This window comes from Gavia stellata, chromosome 13 (assembly GCF_030936135.1).
Source record: "Gavia stellata isolate bGavSte3 chromosome 13, bGavSte3.hap2, whole genome shotgun sequence".
Taxonomy (NCBI): Eukaryota; Metazoa; Chordata; class Aves; order Gaviiformes; family Gaviidae; genus Gavia; species Gavia stellata.
In genome coordinates, this window is record NC_082606.1 from 4,213,531 (window position 1) to 4,236,283 (window position 22,753).

At 35.8% G+C, this 22,753-nt stretch overlaps 1 protein-coding gene across 1 annotated transcript in view; it reads left to right on the forward strand.

Moving 5' to 3' along the window:
• Positions 1-22,753, forward strand: part of SCAPER (S-phase cyclin A associated protein in the ER) — a 143,077-nt gene that overhangs the window by 34,992 nt on the left and 85,332 nt on the right. The window contains exons 14-17 of the mRNA XM_059823614.1: positions 2,895-2,976; positions 4,357-4,509; positions 5,173-5,280; positions 19,738-19,874. Of these exons, the coding sequence (XP_059679597.1) occupies positions 2,895-2,976; positions 4,357-4,509; positions 5,173-5,280; positions 19,738-19,874 (480 nt within the window). The remainder of the gene's footprint in view (positions 1-2,894; positions 2,977-4,356; positions 4,510-5,172; positions 5,281-19,737; positions 19,875-22,753) is intronic.

The following is a 22,753-nucleotide window of genomic DNA, read 5'->3' on the forward strand; positions in this document are numbered from 1 at the left end:
GGATCCTTCACTGTCTTATTCTCATTCACAGACACTTGGGGAAGATGAGAACTAACAGGGAGAATTTTGGTTATGCTGATTTGGGAGGAGAGGCACTGCATGTCTAAGGCTTCTCCATCTTTTTGAAATTTGAGGAAGCCCTCACAGTAAGCAAATGCGAGATGATTGTCCCATTGACATCTTTGCCTTCTGAGGTCTTCTGTGGTTAGAACTTGTCTAAAGGCTCAAGGCCTGTAATTTGCTCTTTTTGTTTAATTAGTTTTAAATCTGCCACTTTCCTCTGTTGCACCTGATTTATGTCATTATGACATGTGAAGAACAGCAGTTTCCATTTGCCTTCTGCTAGTACTGTGTTTTAGCAAATTTCCTCTATATTTGTTACTATAGTTCTCAGTTTTCGAATGCTTTGTACTTGATATTGCAGTACCGTGCTTGCATTTGTTTTTCTTTGCCAGATGCTGATTATGCAAGAGAGGTTTTGTCTTTTTTTTTTTTTCTTCTCGATAATTTTGGGAAAGAGTAGGAAAGAATGTATGTGTGGCGCCCTACAATCTGGTGATTCTCTTATGTCGGAATGGCCCCAGAGTCATTGCATCTCCTTAATAACAGTTCTGAGTTTTCTCTAACATAACATAGCAGAGTTAGAGGAGGATTCAAAGTGTCCTGGTTTAGACGTTAAGGGAGATATGAGCTTGACAGGAAGCTGGCTGTACTGTCCCGTCCATCTTGGACTTTGGCATGTTTTGGTGGAACCTCGGGGTATCATCTGGTGTTTTGTTTTGTTGTTTTTTTTCCTGCTGCTAGGATCTCACTGTTACCCTGAAGATTTAATACTTGCTGGAATGAGTAATTTTTGGAATATCTGCTTAAAGTTTCTCCAGTATAAGCTTTACCATGTGCATCTGGTGGTGATTAAAGCATCTGTATGAAAGGAATAGTGTACTTAAAACTGACTTTAAAAGCCCCTCTGCCCTTACGGTACATTAACTTGATTCCAGTAAGGTTTCAGATGTAATTTCGGAGTATCTTATATTCCAGAGAGTTGAAATCCATAATACGGAAAATTTTATTCTTGTCAATAGAAATCATAAAACTGTATAATGTAACCTAATCATGTAACAAGCATGCTTTTCAGAAGGGCTTGTACAGGAATAATGTTGATGCTTTATAAATTTAAACATTGGAATTTTGTTTCAAATACTATTAATCCAAAGCATGCAATGATATTAATTTGTCATAGTTTGTAGGATTAAACAAGTATTTAAAAATGTATACTGAAATAAATAGCTAAAATAAGGTTTGGGTCATGTGTTAGTTGTGATTTGCTTCAGCTCATTGTGTGAGTCAGGAGCTCTTTAAAACAAAAACAAAGACTGTGGTTCAGTCTTTCTTTATATACCTCAGGGGAGATAGAACATAAACTACCTAATGCTTCTCATCCATCATCTCTTCCTCACCCCCCCCTCCACGCCCATGGTGATTGGAAGAGTTCACTTATACTTTCTGAAAGAACAATTGTGTGCGGTGTTTATCATTAGACTTGCTTCCTCCCCCATCTTCTTTCCTATCTGCTTTTATATTTTCTATGGCTTTTTGTTTTAAAATGTTACTTCATCTGAGCCTTCCACTTTTACTGAAATTACTTTGTTTTTTCTATGAGTTTTCTGTTTAAAAAAACCAAACAAACAGAAATCCACATAAAACAAAACCCACCGCAGTTTGGATAATATTCGTTATGTTATCCTTTCTAGTTTTGTCACTCAAATTACTTCAATTTCAGAATGCCTTTTAAAAAGAAGGCTAATGGCTTTGAATTACTTCTTCATTGCTCAGTTTTACTCAAAGCTTTCATTACTTCTTTTGGCCCTTCGCAGCTGCCAGACTTCTAGGAGAAGTGTATCTCTCCCATTCCAATTGTACAAACAGCATGAGTAGCTGACTTTCTTCCTTTTTAGGGTTTAATAGCTCCTTGGCTTACTGATCACTAGTAATTTGTTGTTGATGAAGCTGTTACCTGCAGGTTTCTGCTTAATAGTTATAGTAGCAGATCAAGTTATACCTCTTGTTCTTTTCTCGTCAGAAAAAAAAAAGTCTTAATCTCATCAATAGGGTGACGCTTAGGGGATTCACAGGCTCTTACTGACATCCACATGCATGACAGCTGTGCTTTGGCACTTTGCTGGGGAGGGGAAGGAGAGCTGCTAAAAGTGAAGAGGACAACTGAAGTGTGAGGCGTGATTCAGTTTTTGGAAAAGGGATGTAGGGCAGACAGGTTCTGTGAGCAAAATAGGTCCTGGCTGCAGTTGTGTACAGAAGGTGACAGTAAGGTAAATGCCTAATCTTTTGCGATCCTTTGGTATCTTGAACATTTAGAATTGCGATATTTAGAGCATCAGTTTATCATTCATGACTGTATCATGTGTTGTTGGTCAAAGTTTTATCTGTAAGTTTATGTATTCAGACTTCCAGTGATCATCATTTTTATAAAACACACTGACCTCATTCCTGTATGTCTTTTCTTCGATTTGCCATTGTACTCCTCCCCTTTCGTTCACTGGCTATAGCCATCGGCCCAAGAATGCGAATGGTGGCAGGGTGTCGCATTCATCACTATTTTGTAGCATTGTGTTGACTATCATTGCTCTGGTTTGGACTGAGGTACAATCCAGGTTCTGCTACAGAGGTTCAAGTGTCTGCCTTTGTTAAATCATTGAAGTTAAAGCATTTGTATTCTCTGTTAACTGAGTTGCTTTTTGTTGTCTTTCCTTTCTACCAAGCTATCTTCAGCTTCATTTTTTGGGGTGCTTGTTCTCCATTTCAAACATAAATTAGTCAGTATTATGCATGCTTTACATTATTACAAGTTTTCCCTATATATATTATCTTTTGGTTAGAGATCGAGAAGAGAGGTTGGCAGCTCTTACTGCAGCTCAACAAGAAGCCGTGGAAGAACTACAGAAGAAAATTCAAATGAAGGTATAAAAGGATACTTTAGTTGAAAAATACATCAACAGTGTAGAATTTCTGCAAAATTATTTGCTGTATGTATGTTTTACATGGTGAAGATGTTACAGTACACAGTACAGTGTCCTGAATTACATAACTTTACAAGAGATTTTTATTTAGACTTTTGCATTAAGAAGGGGACCTTGCTGTATAACATACAGTAACATAACATACAGTAGTTTGGAAAGAACAGGACTGAGCTCTATGGAATTCATTAATTTCAAAACTTTGAACATGAGAACAAGTAAACCTGTACTTTCCAGGAGAAATAAAAGTAATTTTGAATTAAATCATGAGGAAAATCACTACGTAAAAACTGTCACACTGTTTAGTGAAGACAGTTCACCAAGCAGTCACACAAGGTGCTATCTAAAGGTACTGAAATTGATCCCATCAAGAGTGGCATGCTATTTCCTTTTGTTTCATGAAGGGCTCTGGTTATTTCATAAAACAGGCATAAGGATCGAGCCCCTTGTAGCTCACGTGTTCAGCTAAATTGACTGTCCAGTGGAGAGCCAAGGTGTCAGAAGTTTTGAAGAGATATCCAATATTTTTCAAGAGATGTAAAGACTTCTAAAATGATAAAGTACATTTTTAAGGTTCTGAGGTGGAACTATGTATTAAAGTTTCAATAAATGATAAATTATGTAAATGTTTATTCTAGCATGGTTTATGGTATATATGCAAATCATTTTTCATTTAAGTGTTATTCTTCGCTCTGATCCCAGTCTGAAGCACCATAGCTACATCTACTTGTACTGTAAAATGCAGTTTTGTTACTAAATACAGGTTCATACCCCAGCCTCTGATTTTAAATAATAGTTGAGAGTTTGTTCCATTCTCATGAGGGTTAGATGTGAAAACCCTTTGAAAGAATCCAGTGAACTGTGCCTGCTACTGCAGATAAAATAAAGTACTTGTTACTTAATTTGTACTTTATGATTTCATATCTGTCAGTGAAAACAGCACTACATAAGTTACGTATTTGTAGAATTGGAAGTTGAATTTGTATTCTGTGCTAGAGTGTATCATTAAGAACAAAACCAGAACCGAGATGTAACATGTAACATAGATTTACAGAAGGATTTGCAACAGAATATTAATTGATAATCACCTATAAAACAAAAATAGTGCTGATTGATTTTTAAATCATAGCATGATGTTGAAATGTCTATGATGTGTGGTGACTTTTAATGGCTTTCAGAAATAAAAAATAGTTGCAATTTAATAAAAGTTCATCCTAGCTGTACAATACTTGTTAATTCCCAATATTTCTTTGCATGGTTTAATTCCATTCGCTGTAATTCAGTGTGGTTTTTTTCTTTGTTGCTTTGGTTATTTTCCATTCAGCATGATGAAAGTATTAGAAGGCACATGGAACAAATTGAACAAAGAAAAGAGAAAGCAGCTGAATTAAGTAGTGGAAGACATGCTAATACTGATTATGCACCAAAACTGACACCATATGAACGAAAAAAACAGTGCTCATTATGCAATGTAACGGTAAGTTGGATAGAGGGAATACTGTCAGAATTGCAAGGCCAACCTAAGCCTTGAAGCTACAAATTATGCGTCATTCACAGATGACCTCCGATCTCAACAGGGTATCTCTTCTTGTGTCCGCCGTTCCATAGGTCCCAGGAATGGTGGTGAAGAGGAAGCCATACAGTCACTGAGTAGGAAGCAGGGAGATCTGTTCTTGTTGATAACGGGTTTTACTGATCTGCAAAAACTACGCATTATTGAATAAAGCATTATATCCTACTAAGCATTACTTCTCTTTAACTGCTGAATTAAACAAGGTTGCACGGAATGACTTCTGGCAATGCTGGAAGAGAAACTCAGGTTCAGCAGACTGAAGTTGTGTATATTCACTGATCATGTATTTCAGAATGAAGTTAGATTGAAGTCAAAATGAGATGAAAAGCCAAAACTTTTTAAAATCTTTTATTATTCTAATGGCTAGCAAATAATTGTGTAATTTACTCTTAAGTCCTGCATAAAAGATGTTTGTGTAAATTAGGCTGAGGAGTAAAGTACTGTGCTTGAAATTCTGAACATACTCCTGACAAATTGGCATATATTGTATTATATTTAAAATACTGTTATTTATAGATTACGGAATTACTGAGGAAAAAAGTTACTATTAAGTCATTGTCATTACAGATTTCATCAGAGGTATACCTTTTTAGCCACATTAAAGGGAAAAAACACCAACAAGCTGTGAGAGAAAACAGTAGTATACAAGGACGAGAGCTTTCAGATGAGGAAGTGGTAAGTGGTGTAGTATTTTTTTTCTATATTACTTCTAGTTTTCAATGCCATCCAGCTGAGTAGCCTAAGAAAGTCTTGAAAATTCTCATAAAGGAATTGAACAAGAATATTTGTGTTAGCATGGGAGTAGTAGTGCCTTTTTGAATATAGACTACCAATGGAAAGGAACAGAAGAAACACTGGGTCCAAATACTTCAGGCAATTGCCATTTGAAACAGATTGTGTATAAAATGTGACTAATTGCTTTTCTGTTAATCCAACAGCGTTTTTCATCTCATTATATTAATCTTTTCATCGTAAAAATCTGATGTGTTGCAGGTGTCTGCATTTTGCTTTACTTCTTTGTTTGTTCCTTCCTGTTGCTTAAAATATCTTAGTCCTTTTTTAGGTTATCAGATGTGCTATCCCATGCATCGAGGTCAATAATGCTCAAAATTGTAGTGCTAAATTACTTTAAAATGTAAGATTGGAAACACTTTGCAAGTATTAGTGTTGCTAGAAAGAAAAATAATTAGGTTTTCAGTAGCTTCTTTAGAAGAATTGGCACTTAGGATGATTTTTAGGAAGCATTGAGGACATTTTATACTAAAATAAGAAACTGTGCAGTTTTGAAGAAAAAACTTCTGAATGGTTGTCTGATTTAATTTCTCGTTGCTGCTGCCTGAATTGATGTACAATATTAAGTCAAGGCCTTTTCTATGAGACAAATTATAAAAGTGAGACTTTGAGTTCTGTCTTATCCAAAAAATGTGTGAGTGCCCATGTATTATACCTGTCAGATGTTAGGAAGAAATACTGTACAAGCCAATTCTCCAGAGCTGATTCAGATTTAACTTCAGTGTGTTCAGAAATCTGTTTCCAGCCAAGCTGATTCAAATGATACTGCTCAGTATTTCTATTTTTTGGCTGTCTCCTCTTTTCACTTGCAGTTCTTGTTGCTATTTTTATTTGTTGAAATCTTCTCTTTGTTTACAGCTTCTTACATCCGGTAGTAACATCTTTTCTTTTCCTTTTTAAGAAGCTTTGGAGAGTTAAGTCTCTGAAGTACTGAAATCCACAGAGGTGGTTATCACTGGAAAAAACAGAAAAAGAAAATTGGAGATACACAGTAGTCTGGAGGAATAAATTTTTGCTGAGTTGCAGTTTGCCTACCCCTTCCTAACTGTAACAAAAGTACATAAACTGTTTTTTCCGTTTCTTTTTCCCTCTTTTACAGTGGTTAGTGGGAGTTCTGTGGTTTTGGATTTGGTTTTAGATGACAGGTTTACCTAATTGGATATATGGGAGAAGGCTTCATGCTGCATTCGTTTTCCTAGAAATATAAGCTGTGAGATGTCCCAGAATCTTTCATGTTGTTACATGCACCAAAGTATGGGCAATCTATAATAAGGAAATTTTCTTGTAGCTCTCTAGCCTTTTGCTTGTATGTGTCTAGCCACTGATAATTGAACTATGGTTCTTGCTGGGCAATGGTCTAAGATGAATATGGAGGAAAACAGTGAACTAGATTTTCTTTTGACTGGGTGTCATAGCCTGTTCACGACATCCAACTGGAGCGCTTAACAATTCCAGCTTCAAGAAAAAGGGATCACGTTATAAGAGCTGCATTTCTGCCTGCTGGTGAAAAAGAAGTTCCACTAGAGGGCACAGATATCTTGATTTTTGTGGTGTCCAACATCATGTGCTTAAATCCAGTGTTTTTCAGCAAAACATTTCAATGTAAACTTACGATCAAGATTAAGGTTAAATGTATGGAATTTCTTGAATGTGTACTTAGTGCAGGAGCAAAATAAGATAATAGTTTTAACTGAATGAATGGCTTGATGATTTGCAATAGCAGATTTAAATATCCATAATCAAGATGGTGCATAGTATTTGGCATACTGGCAACATATGGATACTCGCATTGTTAAATATTTAATATATTATTTATAGCTGTATTTTAATTAGTCCAAGTATACAATTCTGAACTATACTATTGTAATCTGAAATTTCCTTGGCCTGAGGCCCTCTCTATTGGTTATGTTTGGTTTTTTTCCCCCAAAGAGCAGTGATAAGATATACATGCTAGAGATATGGTCAGTGTAAAGTAGAAAAGCAATTATATTTATCAGAGCAATCTGCTTTGTGTACCTCTTTATTCAACGTGCATAGTTTATGCCACACTTTGCTTCCTCCACAACTAAAGCATTCAGTAACTTCAGTTAAGTTTTGAAATACTTGAGAAAAAATGTCCAAAGTATTACAAAGAAGTACAACCATATTCCAGGGAAGCATTATAATACTCAGTTACTTATTCATTGCTGTTTTCAATTTTTTAGTCAGCGAAGGTATCTGTAGTGAGAACACACTTGTACTACTTAAAGTTATTACTTGGCATCTGTGATGTCTTTAGATTATTTACATCTTGTCTGTGACCCTTCTTTGACATAAAAGATTTTATTTATATCACCTTTGACCTAATGAAATTCCACCTTTAACCTTATGCACTTGACACCTCAGATAACTTACTCTTGATCTTTGACTCATTTTGTGTTAGGCCTGCTAAGGATAATAGGTAGCTGCCTAGAAAGAAAGCTTTTTTTTTAATTGTAATCTGACCGTAGAATTTCTTCATTGTTACTTGAGAAATCACAGAAGGACTTGAAATATGTTTATTTTGACCATATTGGTATCACAGAAGGTAAGATTTAAGTATCTCCTTAGGACTTTGGAGTCTGATTTAACTGAGTGATTACATAATATGTCTTTATACAGTAAGGATTTTTGTTTGTTGATTTGACTGTAAACAAAAAGTTAGAAGCTGTACTGAATGATCATTGACACTAATTTCTCTGGTCCAGGTGGATGCCAGTAGTTGATCTTGCCAGATATAAAACGGAACTATTATATTCTACGTTTTTTCCCTTTGCTATAGCATCTATAGGTTCTGTAATTTTACAAACATTTTCAGAGATAAAAGTAGATTTCATGTCGGAGCACTTTTCCAATGTTCTGGAATTAAGCATATATTGTGCTTAATTCCAGCGTACATTGTGCAAGACCTGACGGCTAGTATTAGATCGTCAATAAGATGAATTCACTTGTAGATGCAATATATTGGGTGACACTCACAAGGAAAATAGGTTTGTTAAGAATGAAGATACTGAAAATGAAAAAGCATGAAGTTATTTCTAAGGCTGTATGACAGCTTCATTTCAACTCAGCTCTTTGGGTTTTCTTCACTTGGGTATTTAATAGTCTCCAGCTGAAAAGAATGTAGATTTCTCTTAAAGCAAAAATCTATTGATTTTGAAACAGTGATTATCATGTGAAAGCAAACTAAGTTCCATTCACTTTTTTTACTTCCTTTTTAACTTTTCTTTTGTCCGGTCTCTTATAAATACATTCATTCATGTAGATGGCAAAACTTTTTCAGCAGGGTAGGCTTCAGGCTACAAGTCGTCTTTCCTTCACTGTATTTCTGAAACTTGCAATGCTACCACTGTCCCACATCATTTCACCATTATCTTCCGTGCAGTAACAATGTTCTGTCTACATTTTCACTCTCTGCTTAAATGCATGTCTTCTCCCATCAAACTCACAGCTTTACCTTCTTTTTACATTGCTATTTTCTATGCTATTGATTTCCTGTCCCCTCTCTTAATATTCATATTACTTTCAGTTCAGCAAAAGATGTAAACAATGTATGCAGGTTGGTTTCATTGACTTCACTGAAATCAATTAGTACGTTTGAAGGTATGACTAATTGTTTTGCTGTATCAAAGCCTGTGTGACACAAAGGGCTTTTGACTCAAAGGCCATCACTGACAAGGTGCCTGCTGAAAGCCGTAGGACAACACATGGTGATTTCATTAGACTGAGTCATCTCTGCAAGGACCCACCTGTAGGCTCCTTGATTATTTATTCGTTTGTATGCCCCTCTGCCTTCCCTTTTCTCTTTGCCTTTCTTGTCTATCCTAGTTTGCTTTGAGAAATACACATAACATCAGTAATCCTTATAGCTTGCTTCCTTTGAACCGTTGTCCTATCTCTTGTCTGTATCGCCTGTCATTTAAATACCATGGTTTAAAGGCACTTTTAGAGTATAAATCATGTAATTCCATGCAGCCTTAAGAATGTTTCTAATAAGTGAAAAGTACTTGTAAAAAAAGACATGAAATAGATAACTTGGCAGGAGTTTGGTAATTTATAGAAGGTGCATGCTAGAATCTTATGTATTCCAAAGCAGGATAGAGGAATATTAATGCATCTTTTGTTTGCATATGTGAAAAATCTGCTTTTTTTATCGGGGAAGAAAACTGCCTCTACTGTCATGATAGAAATGAAACAAAGAACTACTTAGAGGTATATTTAGATCAAATGAAAATATAATCCCATGATGGAGCAAAGAGATTGTTGTTGTCTGAAGATCGACAGTGTTAAAACATGAGGATTTTTAGAAAGACATGGTCAGTTGAGCCCACCCACATTCCCCTTAAAAAACCCCCTGATAGTCAGTGACTAAAGCTTACTCTGTAGTGCGGGTTGTCAGGTTGGCTGGGGTTGCAGTGCAAGCCTTTTCTGGCATGGGTCTGTCTAGATTGTAGCGGGGTCTGATTTACAATGTGCATAACTGCGCTGGCAAGCTCCCCTGGTACAGACACTCTCAACGCTGGCAGGATTGCGCTTTTGCCAGGATGTGGTGAGAGGCTGCCTGAGAACGCGGAGTTGTGCTGGTACAAGTTCTGTTCCAGCCGTGCAAGGTTTATAGCTAGCACAACACACAAGCAAACTTGATGTTTGTATGAGTCTGAATTTCTAAAAGCTTTTTTAGGGGCGAGGGGTTGTTTTTCTTTAAGAAATCAAGCTGTTTCCTCAACGTTGTGCTCTGCTTCCATTATTTCTTACAGAGGAAATTACTGAGGGAAAGAGATGTGGGAATGTTTTCATGCCTGACCTTTGCTCTTTTTCTTCTGTATTTATAAGGAGCTTTCTTGTCTAGAGACATGGTGATGCCTGGACTTTGGTACTTATTTTTTTTTTAATTCACTGTGTTTTCATTAAAATTAAATTATATATAAACTATTGTTTTATTGCTTCAGCCTTAGCAGTATTGGGAAAAACGTGTTTTGTTTTCCCTTCTGAATCAGAGTGTTTTCAAGTTCTTCTATTTAAATGAAGAATAGTATCCTATGAACTCCTTCGGTAACCTATCTAAAAGATATGATTAAGCAAAATGGAAAATAATAACACTAAAGATGAACGTTTTTTTCATTTCATCTAATAGAGGAGTTTGAGGTATTTATACCTGTGGGTATTGTGTGGTCTTTTAAAAATTGTTATGCAAGATTAATAGTTCTCTTTTTTCTTCTTGAGCATTCATGTGTGTGTTACATGTCTACTTGTATTGTGTTGCCAAGTGTGGTTTTAGCCATCTTTCTTTATTCTGAGTTTCAGTCTAAGTAATGAAAGTCCTTTGCATTCAGTTTTAAGCTCCTCTCTTGTGTGTGATTATTCAGGGCTCCGGACTAAGGCTTTCATGTGAGCCTGATTTTTTTCGACTGTGAACGCTGTGTGCCTAACATTTACAGCCTTGGTCTTATTCTGGTGTATGCTTGCACTCCAGTCTCCTTTTGAACATTTGAATGATCAGTTATGACCGTTACAGTACAAGGAGATGATTTTGACTCAGCCCTGTTGGTATACAATACTTAAGTCATTTCTGGGTAACACAGTGGTGCATACGGTTTGGTCATATATTGAACAATAGTCCTGTTTCTTTTATCCACAGAGTTACAGAATATAGACTTCATTGTAAATTATTTTTTTTTCTTGGCATCCGATTATAGTTTTCCAACAGTAGCCCATTTTTCTTTTCTATTGCTCCATGGAAGCAATCTGTAAATCACGTACAAACAGGAACTCCCCATCCCAATAAAGCCTCAGGTTCCGGTTGAGTTTGCTTTACTCAAATTTTTTTTTTTTCCTGAGGAAGGGAGGATTTTTTTAAGAGAGGGGATGTATGTTGCTAGAGGAATGGAATTAGGCCAAGCATCTGTGGTCCATTTTTGTTTATGGATGTTTCATATCTGTTGGATACCTGTGGTCCTTTCAGCGCAGTAACTCTGGCCTTGTAATTCTGCTGTGAATACATTTGTCCTAAAGAAGCTGTCATGAAGGATCATGTAATTATAAAGTTCAATCCATGATGTAGTTTGCAGAAGGTCTCTCAGTACTCTAGACATCAATTCTAGTTTTTTGTACTTTGCACAGCAATAGCTTCTTACCTGTGATGTATTATAAAGTGTTGTTTTTCTTGGCGAAAATGTACATGATTAATTGTTTATTGGCTGTGTCTTTGTGATAGATCATCGCCAACAGCTGCACCCTTCCTCCTTTTGGCTTGGAGATCTTGAATATTCACAGCCAGTAAGAAAAACTACTGCTGGCAGGGCCAGGGGCACTCTCATCTGCCCCTTTCTCTTGCTTGCCCTTGCAGCCAGATGATCACGTCAGTGCCTTCCAGCTTTCTTCCCTAACCTGCAGAGTGATGCTTTCCATGTCCAGTATGCCGAATTCTCATACTCGTGGAATAAACAGCTTTACTTTGCCTTCTGTTCCCACACTTTGGAGTGACAAGTGGGAAAGGGAATGATACCAAAAATCCCGAGAAATATCTGAACCTACTATTCAGAATATTATTTGCTACTTGTCTTAGTTGCAGGCTGTCGTATCATTGGATTTATGGACAAGCAAGGTGACTAAAAGTGCAGTCAGTATTAGCAGTAAAAATGGTATTTCATTTGGACATGCTCAAAAACAGTCCTTCATTTAAAAAATTTAACCTTAATTAAATTCAAGAAGTGTAGGAAAAACTACTTTTACAACGAAAGGTCAGTCTTCAGTTTTGAATGAATAATAGAAGTTTTTAATGCTCTACACTCATCTTCTAAAGTACATTCTAGCATAGAAATGTGAATAATTAAAATATTGATTTTTGAGAAAATAATATTTGAATATCCATTACTTTATAACCTTTTTCTTCACATATGAAGCACTTATAATAGCATTAATGGTAACAGGTAAATACCTTCCTTATTTTGAATCTTGTCCATATTTTGGAGTGGATCATCACTTGTGGTATTATGACAGTATTTGATCACAAACATTTGATCTCTTTATGATTAATCATTAATGACCGTTTGTGTTTCAAGCTGGCATTGGTCATAATGTTGAAAATTGAGTTTTGCATTTGATATAACTCAACTCTGCTTCAGCATCTGTTTTCCATATTAAATATTGTCCTAGGCTGTGAGGAAATAAATAAAATACTGAGGAGTTTTGTTGAAACCTGTAATAAAACCATGAACAAATATTCCTGTGGTAACATGATTTAGAATTGAACCTTAAAAACCTCTTCAAAATTTGGCATGTGCATCCTGTAAGTGATTATATACAAGTAAGAAATCGGAATGCCTGACATTGGTAATAAATACCGAAAACATTTTTTAACTATTTTTCTGCAGTTACAGGATATTGTTTATTTTGAAACAGGTAAAGATGTTAATCCAAAAGATATATGTAGGCTTCAGAACAGTTACCTATTGATTTGCTAGAATATATTCCTTATGTACCTTACTTTTATAGAAAATGCTCACTTTGCTCTTATATTTTATTAAAATGCTAAATGAATGACAGCAATTATTATGTGATAGAAGCTACTACAAGTAGTTCTTTATAATCTTCCTCATGTTTATTATTTTAATGCCTATTTATTATTTAAGTGCCTATTCAATAGGAGAGGGCAAGTAAAAACAAGTGTTTGGAAGTTCTGAAGATCAAATTTAGATAAATAGCTAGAGTCAGATATTTTTCAAGTTGCCTTGGTCTGTAGAATTGGCTTAGAAATTTTATAAGAATGCCTTTTCTTTCCAAACTTGGGGATTCAAGGTTGGAAAGAATACAAAAATAATAAGAGTAACCAGTCTTAGGGTATTCTGGCACTTCTGCTTCAGTTCTGGCCAGAATCCAGAAATACAGAAGGGAATGAAAATGAAAAATAATAGAGAAAAAAAACCTATAAACTTTTCAGATTCCAAGAAGGTCATTCTGGCTTAGTTTTTTGGGTGAAAGTCCAATAGCTGGAAGGGTTTTCCACTTATATGAGTTGGTTAGTTAATGGAAACATAGCTAATTAAGCACTGTGTCACACTGTGTAAAATGGACTATACATTGGAGAGGTCAGGCCTTTACATGCCTGTTGCTAGACAGTAGGATTTCCCTCCAGTGCTATTTTGTGGTAGCAGAGGACCCTCCAGAGCTTATAGAAAGTGGCAGAAAATACTTGATATAGTAGGTGATGATCCTGGCCACTCCTGCCAGCAACTGACTAGCTTCAGACCGGAGGATTTTCCGAGCCTTCCTTCCCTGGCTGTTCCTGCGGTGTCTTAGGAGGAATATTGTGCTTTGTGAGAGCCGGCAAGGAGCAACGTGCACACAAGAGAACAGAGGATCTTAAGTTATGACTGCCCTACAGCAACAAATGCCAGGCTGAGATTTTTCTTCTCAGCTTGAGCAAATACAGATGCTTTACTGCAATATTGTCCCACCTATACAATCTTGCCCCAGCCAGAATACATAAAAAGGCAACGCTTACTTGAAAAGAAAGGAAAGGGAAATCAGTATTTGTGTTATGCTCACTCCTAATTTTAGAATGAGGAAAATTTGTTAGGAAGAATTCTGTTTGGCACACTTTACATTGCAATTTAATGATCTTACTATAAATATTTGCTGAGTAGTGAAATGAATAGTAGCCTATATGTAATACAGAGAGCCAAAAGTGTCATAGTTAAAGAGATTGGGTAGGAAAATAATTTTGCAGTTGTGTTCTGGTTTGATAAATACTTACATATCCAGCATTTCATCTGTCAAGATCTGATACATGGATGTTGCTGTAATCTGGACTTTAAATGAGGAAGGCAAGAGTATTGGTCTTGTGAATGGGTATTGTATGAAGAGGGGGTCAATTAGGAAATCGATCCTCCAGCTGTTGTATTTTATATAGATTACCGAGGTTCAGAATCCAGTTTATGGTATGGTTTTCCTCATCCAAACCGAAGTGGACTGTACTCAACTGTACAGCATTTCAGCATTTCGTAGTATTCACTATACTTTTCATGGAAAAATTTTGCAATTATGTTTGTTCTGGAGTCTGAAAAAAATACTTTATTTCAGCAAATATTGATAGTAATGCTGTAGTCCTTCTAATATGGCATATAAGAAAAAGGGGTGTAACTCAGCGTATAGAGAAAAACTTGGTTATAGGAAGTGCTTTGTCAACTAAAATTACCAACTTCGAGATATGAAATGAACTGGGTAGTTTTTCTGTTTCAGGCAGTTGAATGGGACTAGGCAATAACCAGCAAGAATGTGACTTCGTGGGTGACCTTATTAGTTTTAGCTATAATGGGTTTGGCAACTCAATTTCTCATGTAGTTTGTAGATGAGGCCCATCTGTTGCATTTGGAAACTTTCAGGATTCTCAGTGACTAAAAGTCAGAACAGTTGAGGATGGAGGGAGAAGAGGGGAAAAGTGGGGAAAAGCAAAGACTTTTTTGTAAATAATCTAATTTCTATCTTGTCTGCTTTGTGGTGGCTGCAGTTTTACATGTGCATTTAATGTTAGTTTTTATCACCTTGCTTGTAAATGAAGTATTGAAACTTCTACAGGAAATTTATTTTGGTTGTTCTAAAAATGACTCCAGTGTTATATAAAAATTATTAGAGGTCTATATGGCTATGTCAAATAATAACATGTGCCTACGCAGAATGCCATTAAATATCAAATTGTATTTATTTACCAAGTTACTTTCATGTTTCATAAGCTTTTTTGGCTAGAGACAGTTTCCCTCTGAGAAACAAGTACAGTATACCTTGTGATTTTTAAAAATAACCTTTAGTTTTGGTGAATGCATGTAAATAACACTGGAGAGAAATAGCAGGAGTATTTCTACTCTAATGCATCACTGAGCCATCACCATACGTGTAGAGGAATACATACAGATGATCATGAAAAAATCTATCAGCATGCAATTCTTGTTTCCGTATTTTGCAGCTGTGCATCACACCATAGTACAGACTAATTGCTCTTTGTGGCACGGATTCCGCCATCTTCATGGAAGTTGATACCTGATTTTGTGACAAGGTTGATCTCAGCTGTGCAACTTAGAGGATGAGTTATCAAGTATGAAAAATGATGGCAGAAATCCGATATGTGACAACCATCATAGCTGGTTCTATTTTAATCCTGAGATAAAAAGTATTCTGTTAGGACAAAACCAGCAAAATGACTGTATTAGATGCAAGTCTTTAAAGTAAAGCTTTAGAGAAATTGCGCAGCTAAAATTGACATTGCTGGTGTAGAAACTGAAACTGCAGTGAACATTTTTGGTAGGTGTGAATACAGATCTTAATAACAGAAGCTTTCGTTAGAAAAGAGCCTTTACTTAATAATGCTTTGCATTTATAATGGCCTAAATTCTCCAACGATCTGGAGGTTTACTAGTATCTGAGGGTTTGGGGTCAGGATGTGCTCAACATAGCACAGAATCAGGCCAGTAATGCCCTTTCACATTGTCATAAAAACAAACGCAGAATGCCTCTGTGGAGAGGGTAAATGAGTCTCAGTAATTCTTACTGCATTTAGCATTTACTTATATAAAAAATAGTAATAAAAAAAAGTAAAAGGCTTTGAGGAAGAAGTGACTAGGTTACCCAGTTATTCTGCATTACCTTTATTAGAAATTGAAAAACCCCTGAAATTGAATAGTTTCATTATTGCTTAGCTAAAAGCATTCAGAGGATGACAAAAGTCTGCTTTCTAAACACTGCACTGGCTTCACTCACTTTCATACACTTATGGCAATTACTTTTATGGTATGTTAACCTGTCCAACTAATGGTTGTGCAGGTAAAATTACTCATTAATTTAATTATTTAAAGGATTGGACATGCTGTACTTTAAAGCCACTGAGTCATATCGAAAACCTGTATTTTTTTCAGATAACTGGTAGGAGCTTAATAAAACATGGGAATAAATATTTTTACACTGCTCTGAAGCATAATATAGCAGCAGCTATGTTCAGATGTCAGTTGTCATTCAATACCAAGCTATTAGTTATACTTGTTTCACACCTGAATGGTGTAGATCTGCCTGCTGTGATAATCCTGTGCTTTGATCTGTACCTTCAAAAAGTGACTGTTCTTGTGACGCAGGGTAGTATTACTCCAGTCTTACTTTAATGAGCTGTACGCATGAAGTCTGATATTAATCCAAACTGCCACACGTGAAAGCTGAGAACTCTGAGAAACACCGTTCACGAAGGTGCTTGGGTTCATGTGACCAAAATGGTTTGTAACCATCCTGCGTGCTGTTGACAGCAAGACCTCTTTTGGCCCTCACAGGCTGATAAATGAACGTGCTTGTTGAACCCTGTAGTTCTCTTCGAGTCATCTGCTAGGCCACAGGTGAGATTAGGAAAAAGAGATGAGTGTCTGCTAAGGGGTTACAGGGCTTTGTCTCACTCATTTCTGCCTGGCAGAAGTCTGATACCGTGTTTGCAGTTGCCATCGTGCAGCAGGACAGCAGGCTGACTGCACCTGGATGGAGATGTTCTGCCCCTTTTGTAGGGTGGTGTCCGTTGCAAAGTGCAGGGTTAACTTCATTTTGCTCTGCTGTCACTTCGAAGGATATAGTAAATTGTTTGAAGATCTGATGAACCAAAAAGCCAGTTTCACTGTTGAACAAAGATGTATAAGTATAGTAATAGTCCCTGTTAATTTTGTCTATTACAAGTGCTTCATCTCACTCATTAGACATGGGGTAAGCTAGTGGTAAATTACAGTGCTAGTTCAGTTTGGAAAGCAGGGACGTACATATCAAATCCCACTGAAATAATTATTTTATTTTTTTTAATAACTGAGCATGCACAAAATGTCACAGGTTAAGTACCCTGAAGCTTGGTAGCAAAGCGGGAGTAGTGTGATAGTCTGTTCTGAGGAAGTCCTTTCTTTTCTTAACATTGAAAATCTCAAAACCATCAGTTTCCTGTGAAGTTTCAGCCTTATGACCAGGTTTCTGTGTTTTAAAAGAAAGTTTAAGGGAAAAGCTATTTTTAAGTGGGTGTTGAGGAATACAACTCTCTGAGGAGACAAAAATGAACTGGAGTTTCATAACCAGCACTGGGATGGTTTATGTTCTGTTCTACTACAGACTGGTTAAGAACTAACTCATCAAAAGCTGGGATATTTTGCCAGTCTTGTACTACTGAATCATGCTCAAAGGGAATAGCCTTTTGAAATACCTTAAAGTTTTCCTTTAAGCACTTCTTGCTAAAATTAAATAGATAATATTAAGGGGGAGAAAAATGCTTACAAAAGCTGGTAGAATTACATTACATATGGATATAACGATATCCATGGTTTGGACAACTTGGACAATACAGTGAGGGAAAAAATGTTCAGGTGTACTGGGACTTACACGGGGTAGGCAGTGTAGCAGAGTTAAAGTCAGCGTTACTTTTAGAATCTGCTTGGGTTATTGTGCTTGATTTCTTATGTCTAATATTAATTCAGTATTCATTTTGCATTCATATGATTACTATTTTGACCAAATACATATTGCTAGGTTATATCGTGCAGCAATGCCTTACAAAAATTAAATGGTCTTTTTCCAGGGAATTTCAGAGATTTATTTTGTTTTCAACAAGTATAGTATTTTCCTGAATCAGTGAAAGAAGATATAGGTAGTTTTCTGGAAAATACGGTCTATGAATTTTTTAATACTTCACGTTTTACTTTGAATTTTAAGGATACTTCCCAAAAAACGGAAGGAATAACCACATCTGATGGTGGCACTAATCATTTTCAAGGATAAATTATCCTAATAAGCAATGGTGACCTATACTTCATAATGTATTCGGTATTCTGTAAGAAAACAAATACAAGCCTCAGCATATTAAAAATGGGGTAAATATATTCTAATAACTGGGTAAATATATTCTAATAACTGGCATTACACTAGTTGTTTATTGTTATTTGTAAAAATGAACAATTGGCTGTTGTAGCCCAGTCGTACAAGCAGCCATACTATAATATGGAGATACGGTGTCCGCTTGTTGCATCAAGGTATTTGTATGAGAGATTTCAGTAGTGTGAATGCGTCTGTTATCATAGAAGGACGTTGCAGTATGACGCAGAACATCAGGTTACACATATTTTTCAACCGAAGTAGACTAATTGTGGGCATTGTAGTGGTTTAAGTGGGTCACTTTTAAAATTGTGTTGATTAAATTTAAGTTTATTGCACTGACAAGGAAAGGTCTGAAGTACATTGATAGTGCAGAAGATGTTAAATTCAGTAATGCACATTTAAATTGAAAAGTAAGTTTAGAAGGGGCACTGGAGTAGAAATCTTTCTTGGTTGTTGAAACCTAACTTGCTGCATAGAGTGCTTTGAGTGACTTTCTAACTTGCGAGGACTAAGGTTTTTTTGGTTTTTTGGGGGGGTTTGTTTGCATGTGTAGTTTCTGGATAGTCTGCTGGTCATGGGAATGGTTACAAGCACCTGCGTGTCCATTCTTGGATAGCATAGGTCAATCAAAATTGAGAACAGCTTTAGGGGAATAGCTTTATTAGTTATTCACCTCTAAATGATAAATATTTATTTTAACTGTAGACCTTGAACTGTATGGGGGTAGTCTGTAGTTTCATTGAAAGTACCTCTGTGGAAACAGGAAATTTTGGTAACGTTTTTAAAAAATCTTGAAGCAAAGCATTTATTTAAAATCACATGGGGTAATCACATTCCCTATTCTTGCATGCCATTATGTAAAAACTGTACTATTTCATAATTAAAGAGTCTCTTCTGTGGGCAACTGAGATTTTACCAATATTTTACTTAAATGCAAATTTGTTAATGTGAGAGGAAAAGTAATATTCCCATCACTAAATGGTAACATTGTAGGTAGTGAATAGTTTCAATGTGTTTTAACAAAAGTTAAGACAAGTTTAGATTTTTCCTGAAGAGTTAAAGATCATAAACCAGAATTAGTCCATTTAATGTAGTGAGTTATGTTGGTAGGGCAGAGCATTGGTTTCATGTAGCTGTAAAAGGCAGCTTGGAGAAGAGAGAGGATGTCAGCTTGGAGTTCATACTTGTTAAGTAACAGTCTCTTGAAAATGAGGGACAATGTTTATTCTCCTTTACTTCTCTCAGTAATTATTCTCCCTTGTTACAAAATACCCATGATGTGTTCTCTCCAGCGTGAAATAATCTCTTTCCCAACATTTATTTTAATATTTTTCTTCATTTTCTTAACCTTTTGTTAAATATTTACCACTGTTATTTCCTGGGAAGATAATCTATAATCTCCATTACATACTGTAAGATTAAATATTACTTCAATATTTTCTGCAGGAGCACCTGTCATTAAAAAAGTACATTGTGGATATTGTGATTGAGAGTTCTGTTCCTGTGGAACCATTAAAAGATGAAGGGGAGAAACAAAAAACTAAAAAGAAAGCCAAAAAGCTAAAGGCACGGATGAACTCCAGGTAGTACAAATTTCTTTTTCTTTTTTTTTCTTTCAGTTTTGTTCTAAACTTTACCTTTTGTCCTTTAGTATGAATGCAGTGGAAGGCTGAAACAAAATGTAAAATTATTTGCTTTGGGAGTGTCTTGAAAATAACACTGATGAGCCTAATTTATGGCCACTTTCTCTGATTGAGAAAGAAAACTGAATATCGATCTGGAGCCCTTGGTTTCACCTGTTAAGAGCTTTTCTCATAATTGGATGCCAGTGCCCTGCCAAAACTGTAGCCTCTTCTAGCATACAATAGCGTGTTTAAATTTGTGTAAACCATGCCTATTTCTCTTTCTAGCTATTGATTTTTAAATGAAGTATCAAAGAAAATCAATAGTAATCAACAAATAGAAGTCAGCCTGCTGTAGTGTCAAATCCCATGACTAAATTTAATCATTTTTTGTTGCCTGTCACAACAAAAAGAAAGTTAAAAATATCTTAAAATGGAAAGTGAGTTGTCAGACCTGCAATTTGTTTTATTAGTCTAAAAAGTGACATCTGCAAATCAGTGTGATATGCAGGACATCATTATATCATGAACTGGCAGTGTCAGTCTTGATAGCTGAATAGTCCCCAGCTGAGGTTAATACTTGACTGAATATTATAACATTTTTTTGCCTTAAGCTTTAAAAATACTTCTCAGAAGGTAAGAATCATTGTTACATATTTTCTCTGCCTTGATTTTAAGCAAGAGGTGGTACAAATAAGAAAAACACCTCAATGGATTTTTAGAGCTACAGTAAAAATGAGATGTTTTATTAACTCATAATAGTGTTAATAATGGCACATTAGTCTTCAAAACCACAATACTTTTACAGTTTCTGATTGTTTTCCTCTTTGGATGAGCAAATCCACTCTCTGAATACCCCATTAGAACACACTGTTGAAACTGGGTAACATATTCTTCCAGGTTTCTGATTGCTCAAGATGCAGAGTTATTCATAATACCTGTTAATTTAATGCAGTTGCTGGGTCCAATTTTAATTCTTTCTCAAGAGCTGCTTCTGTGGAATTTCGTCAAAGATTTGTCAGACCTAGAAATACAAGCTCAAATAATAATTTGTTATTGGCACTGATAGTTGAAAAACTTTTCCAGAACGCTTTGAATTCTTATGTGTCAGACTGCTGGGTGAGTCAGCATATTTGTCATCAAAAATTATAATTAAAACAGTAATAAAGGGCCATCATTTTACAAAGGTGATATACTGCTGAAAAAATACAGTGAAAGTGTCAAAATCTAAGAGGACTTACACTGGTGAGACATGAAATTCATGTTTATTAAGCTTGTTTTTAGTTTTAAAGGGTGACTAAACTTTTCAATGGGATTACTGTCTTTGAAGATAACTGAGAGTTAAATTGAAGATTTTACCATGAGTTTTCTCATGTTAACATAGTAAAAGACTTACTAATAAAAATGTCCGGTAGCAATATGAAGCAAAGGTTATTCCATGGAATTTCAAACAAAAAATTGATGAGGGGAAAAAAAATCCATTTTGGAAATTAATTTTAGCCATGCAAGTCTTGCCAGTCTTCTACAGTTACTATAATTGACACTTGAGTAATATTAATAGGCAGAGTAATGACGAATACTGCCTGGATGTGCCTGCATGTCAGCTTATTACTGGTGAGGTGGGGAGGTTTTCCATGTTCAGAAAATGAAAGAGGATTATCTTAAGTTATGTGGCTAAACCAATTAAAGCAATAACCTCAGAATCCCAATATGGAATACTAAATTAAATAATTCAGTTAATGTCTACTATGTTTCTGCCCAACAATCTGGACTACTACCACCAGATGGCTGGGAGTCTACTGCTCAAAATCAACTCAAAACTTAGGCGGAATATATAGTTAAAGTACTTAATTAATTTATTGAGGATGGTTTGATGTAGATAATCTTCTAACACCTGTAAAACTACGGAAATTATCTACGAACCATGTTTTAGTACATATTTGCAACTATTTCCCTTTTCTAGAAAAAGAAATAGTTGTAACAAACGCCCTTGTACCTCCGGACTTGAAATGATACATTCATTTCAGTTTCTAGAAAGCTGTCGTATTTTAAACTTGAAAAAAAAATAACTAACTGCATCCAAATAGGTTCCTGTTGCTCTCCTGAGTTTCTAGATCTTAAATCACTATTACAATATCAAAGCAATGAAGGGCAAAGGTGAATGAGGGGACAAATTGTGATCAATGGGTTATTAGATATGTTGAGAAGTTTTGTTAGACTTATTAGTAATATTTATAACCCTAAGCCATTAAACTGGTGCTATAGTAACAACTGATATATAGCTAAGTAAATTATCTCGGGTTAACACGTATGTGCTGCTAGCAGAAGAATACTTCGGTACCCGCGTGGCAAAAGGAGGCTTGATGAAGCTAACCTCAAGCCATAGAGGTGTCGTTGCCAGCTAGGAAGTACATACAGTTGAGATACGCTTTGCAGTGGATTTAAAGCCCTCTAGTCGTGTTCATTTAGTAACAGATATTTTAGGTGATCATTCATGCTTGACTGACTTGTCTGTACAAAACTCAAAGCTGAAATGTGTTGTTTCTGGCTAAGAGGCAGGAAAGAAGGCAAAAGGTTAATAAAGGAATCTCACCTTCATGTTTAATACTAAATTCAGTTGTGATTAATAGCTTTATTAATGATCTACAAATCAGAGCTAGGGGTACTGTAACAATATTTGCATGTAGCATAAGTTGTAGAGGTTAAGCAAGCGAGGGAAAATTTGAGTAGCTTTGGAAAACTTGGTCTGCTTGGGTGAACAGAAAATATAAAGAAACGTTTAGTTTATGTATCTGAGAGAAATAATAGGAATTAAATCTTTACTAAATCTTTTTTTTTTG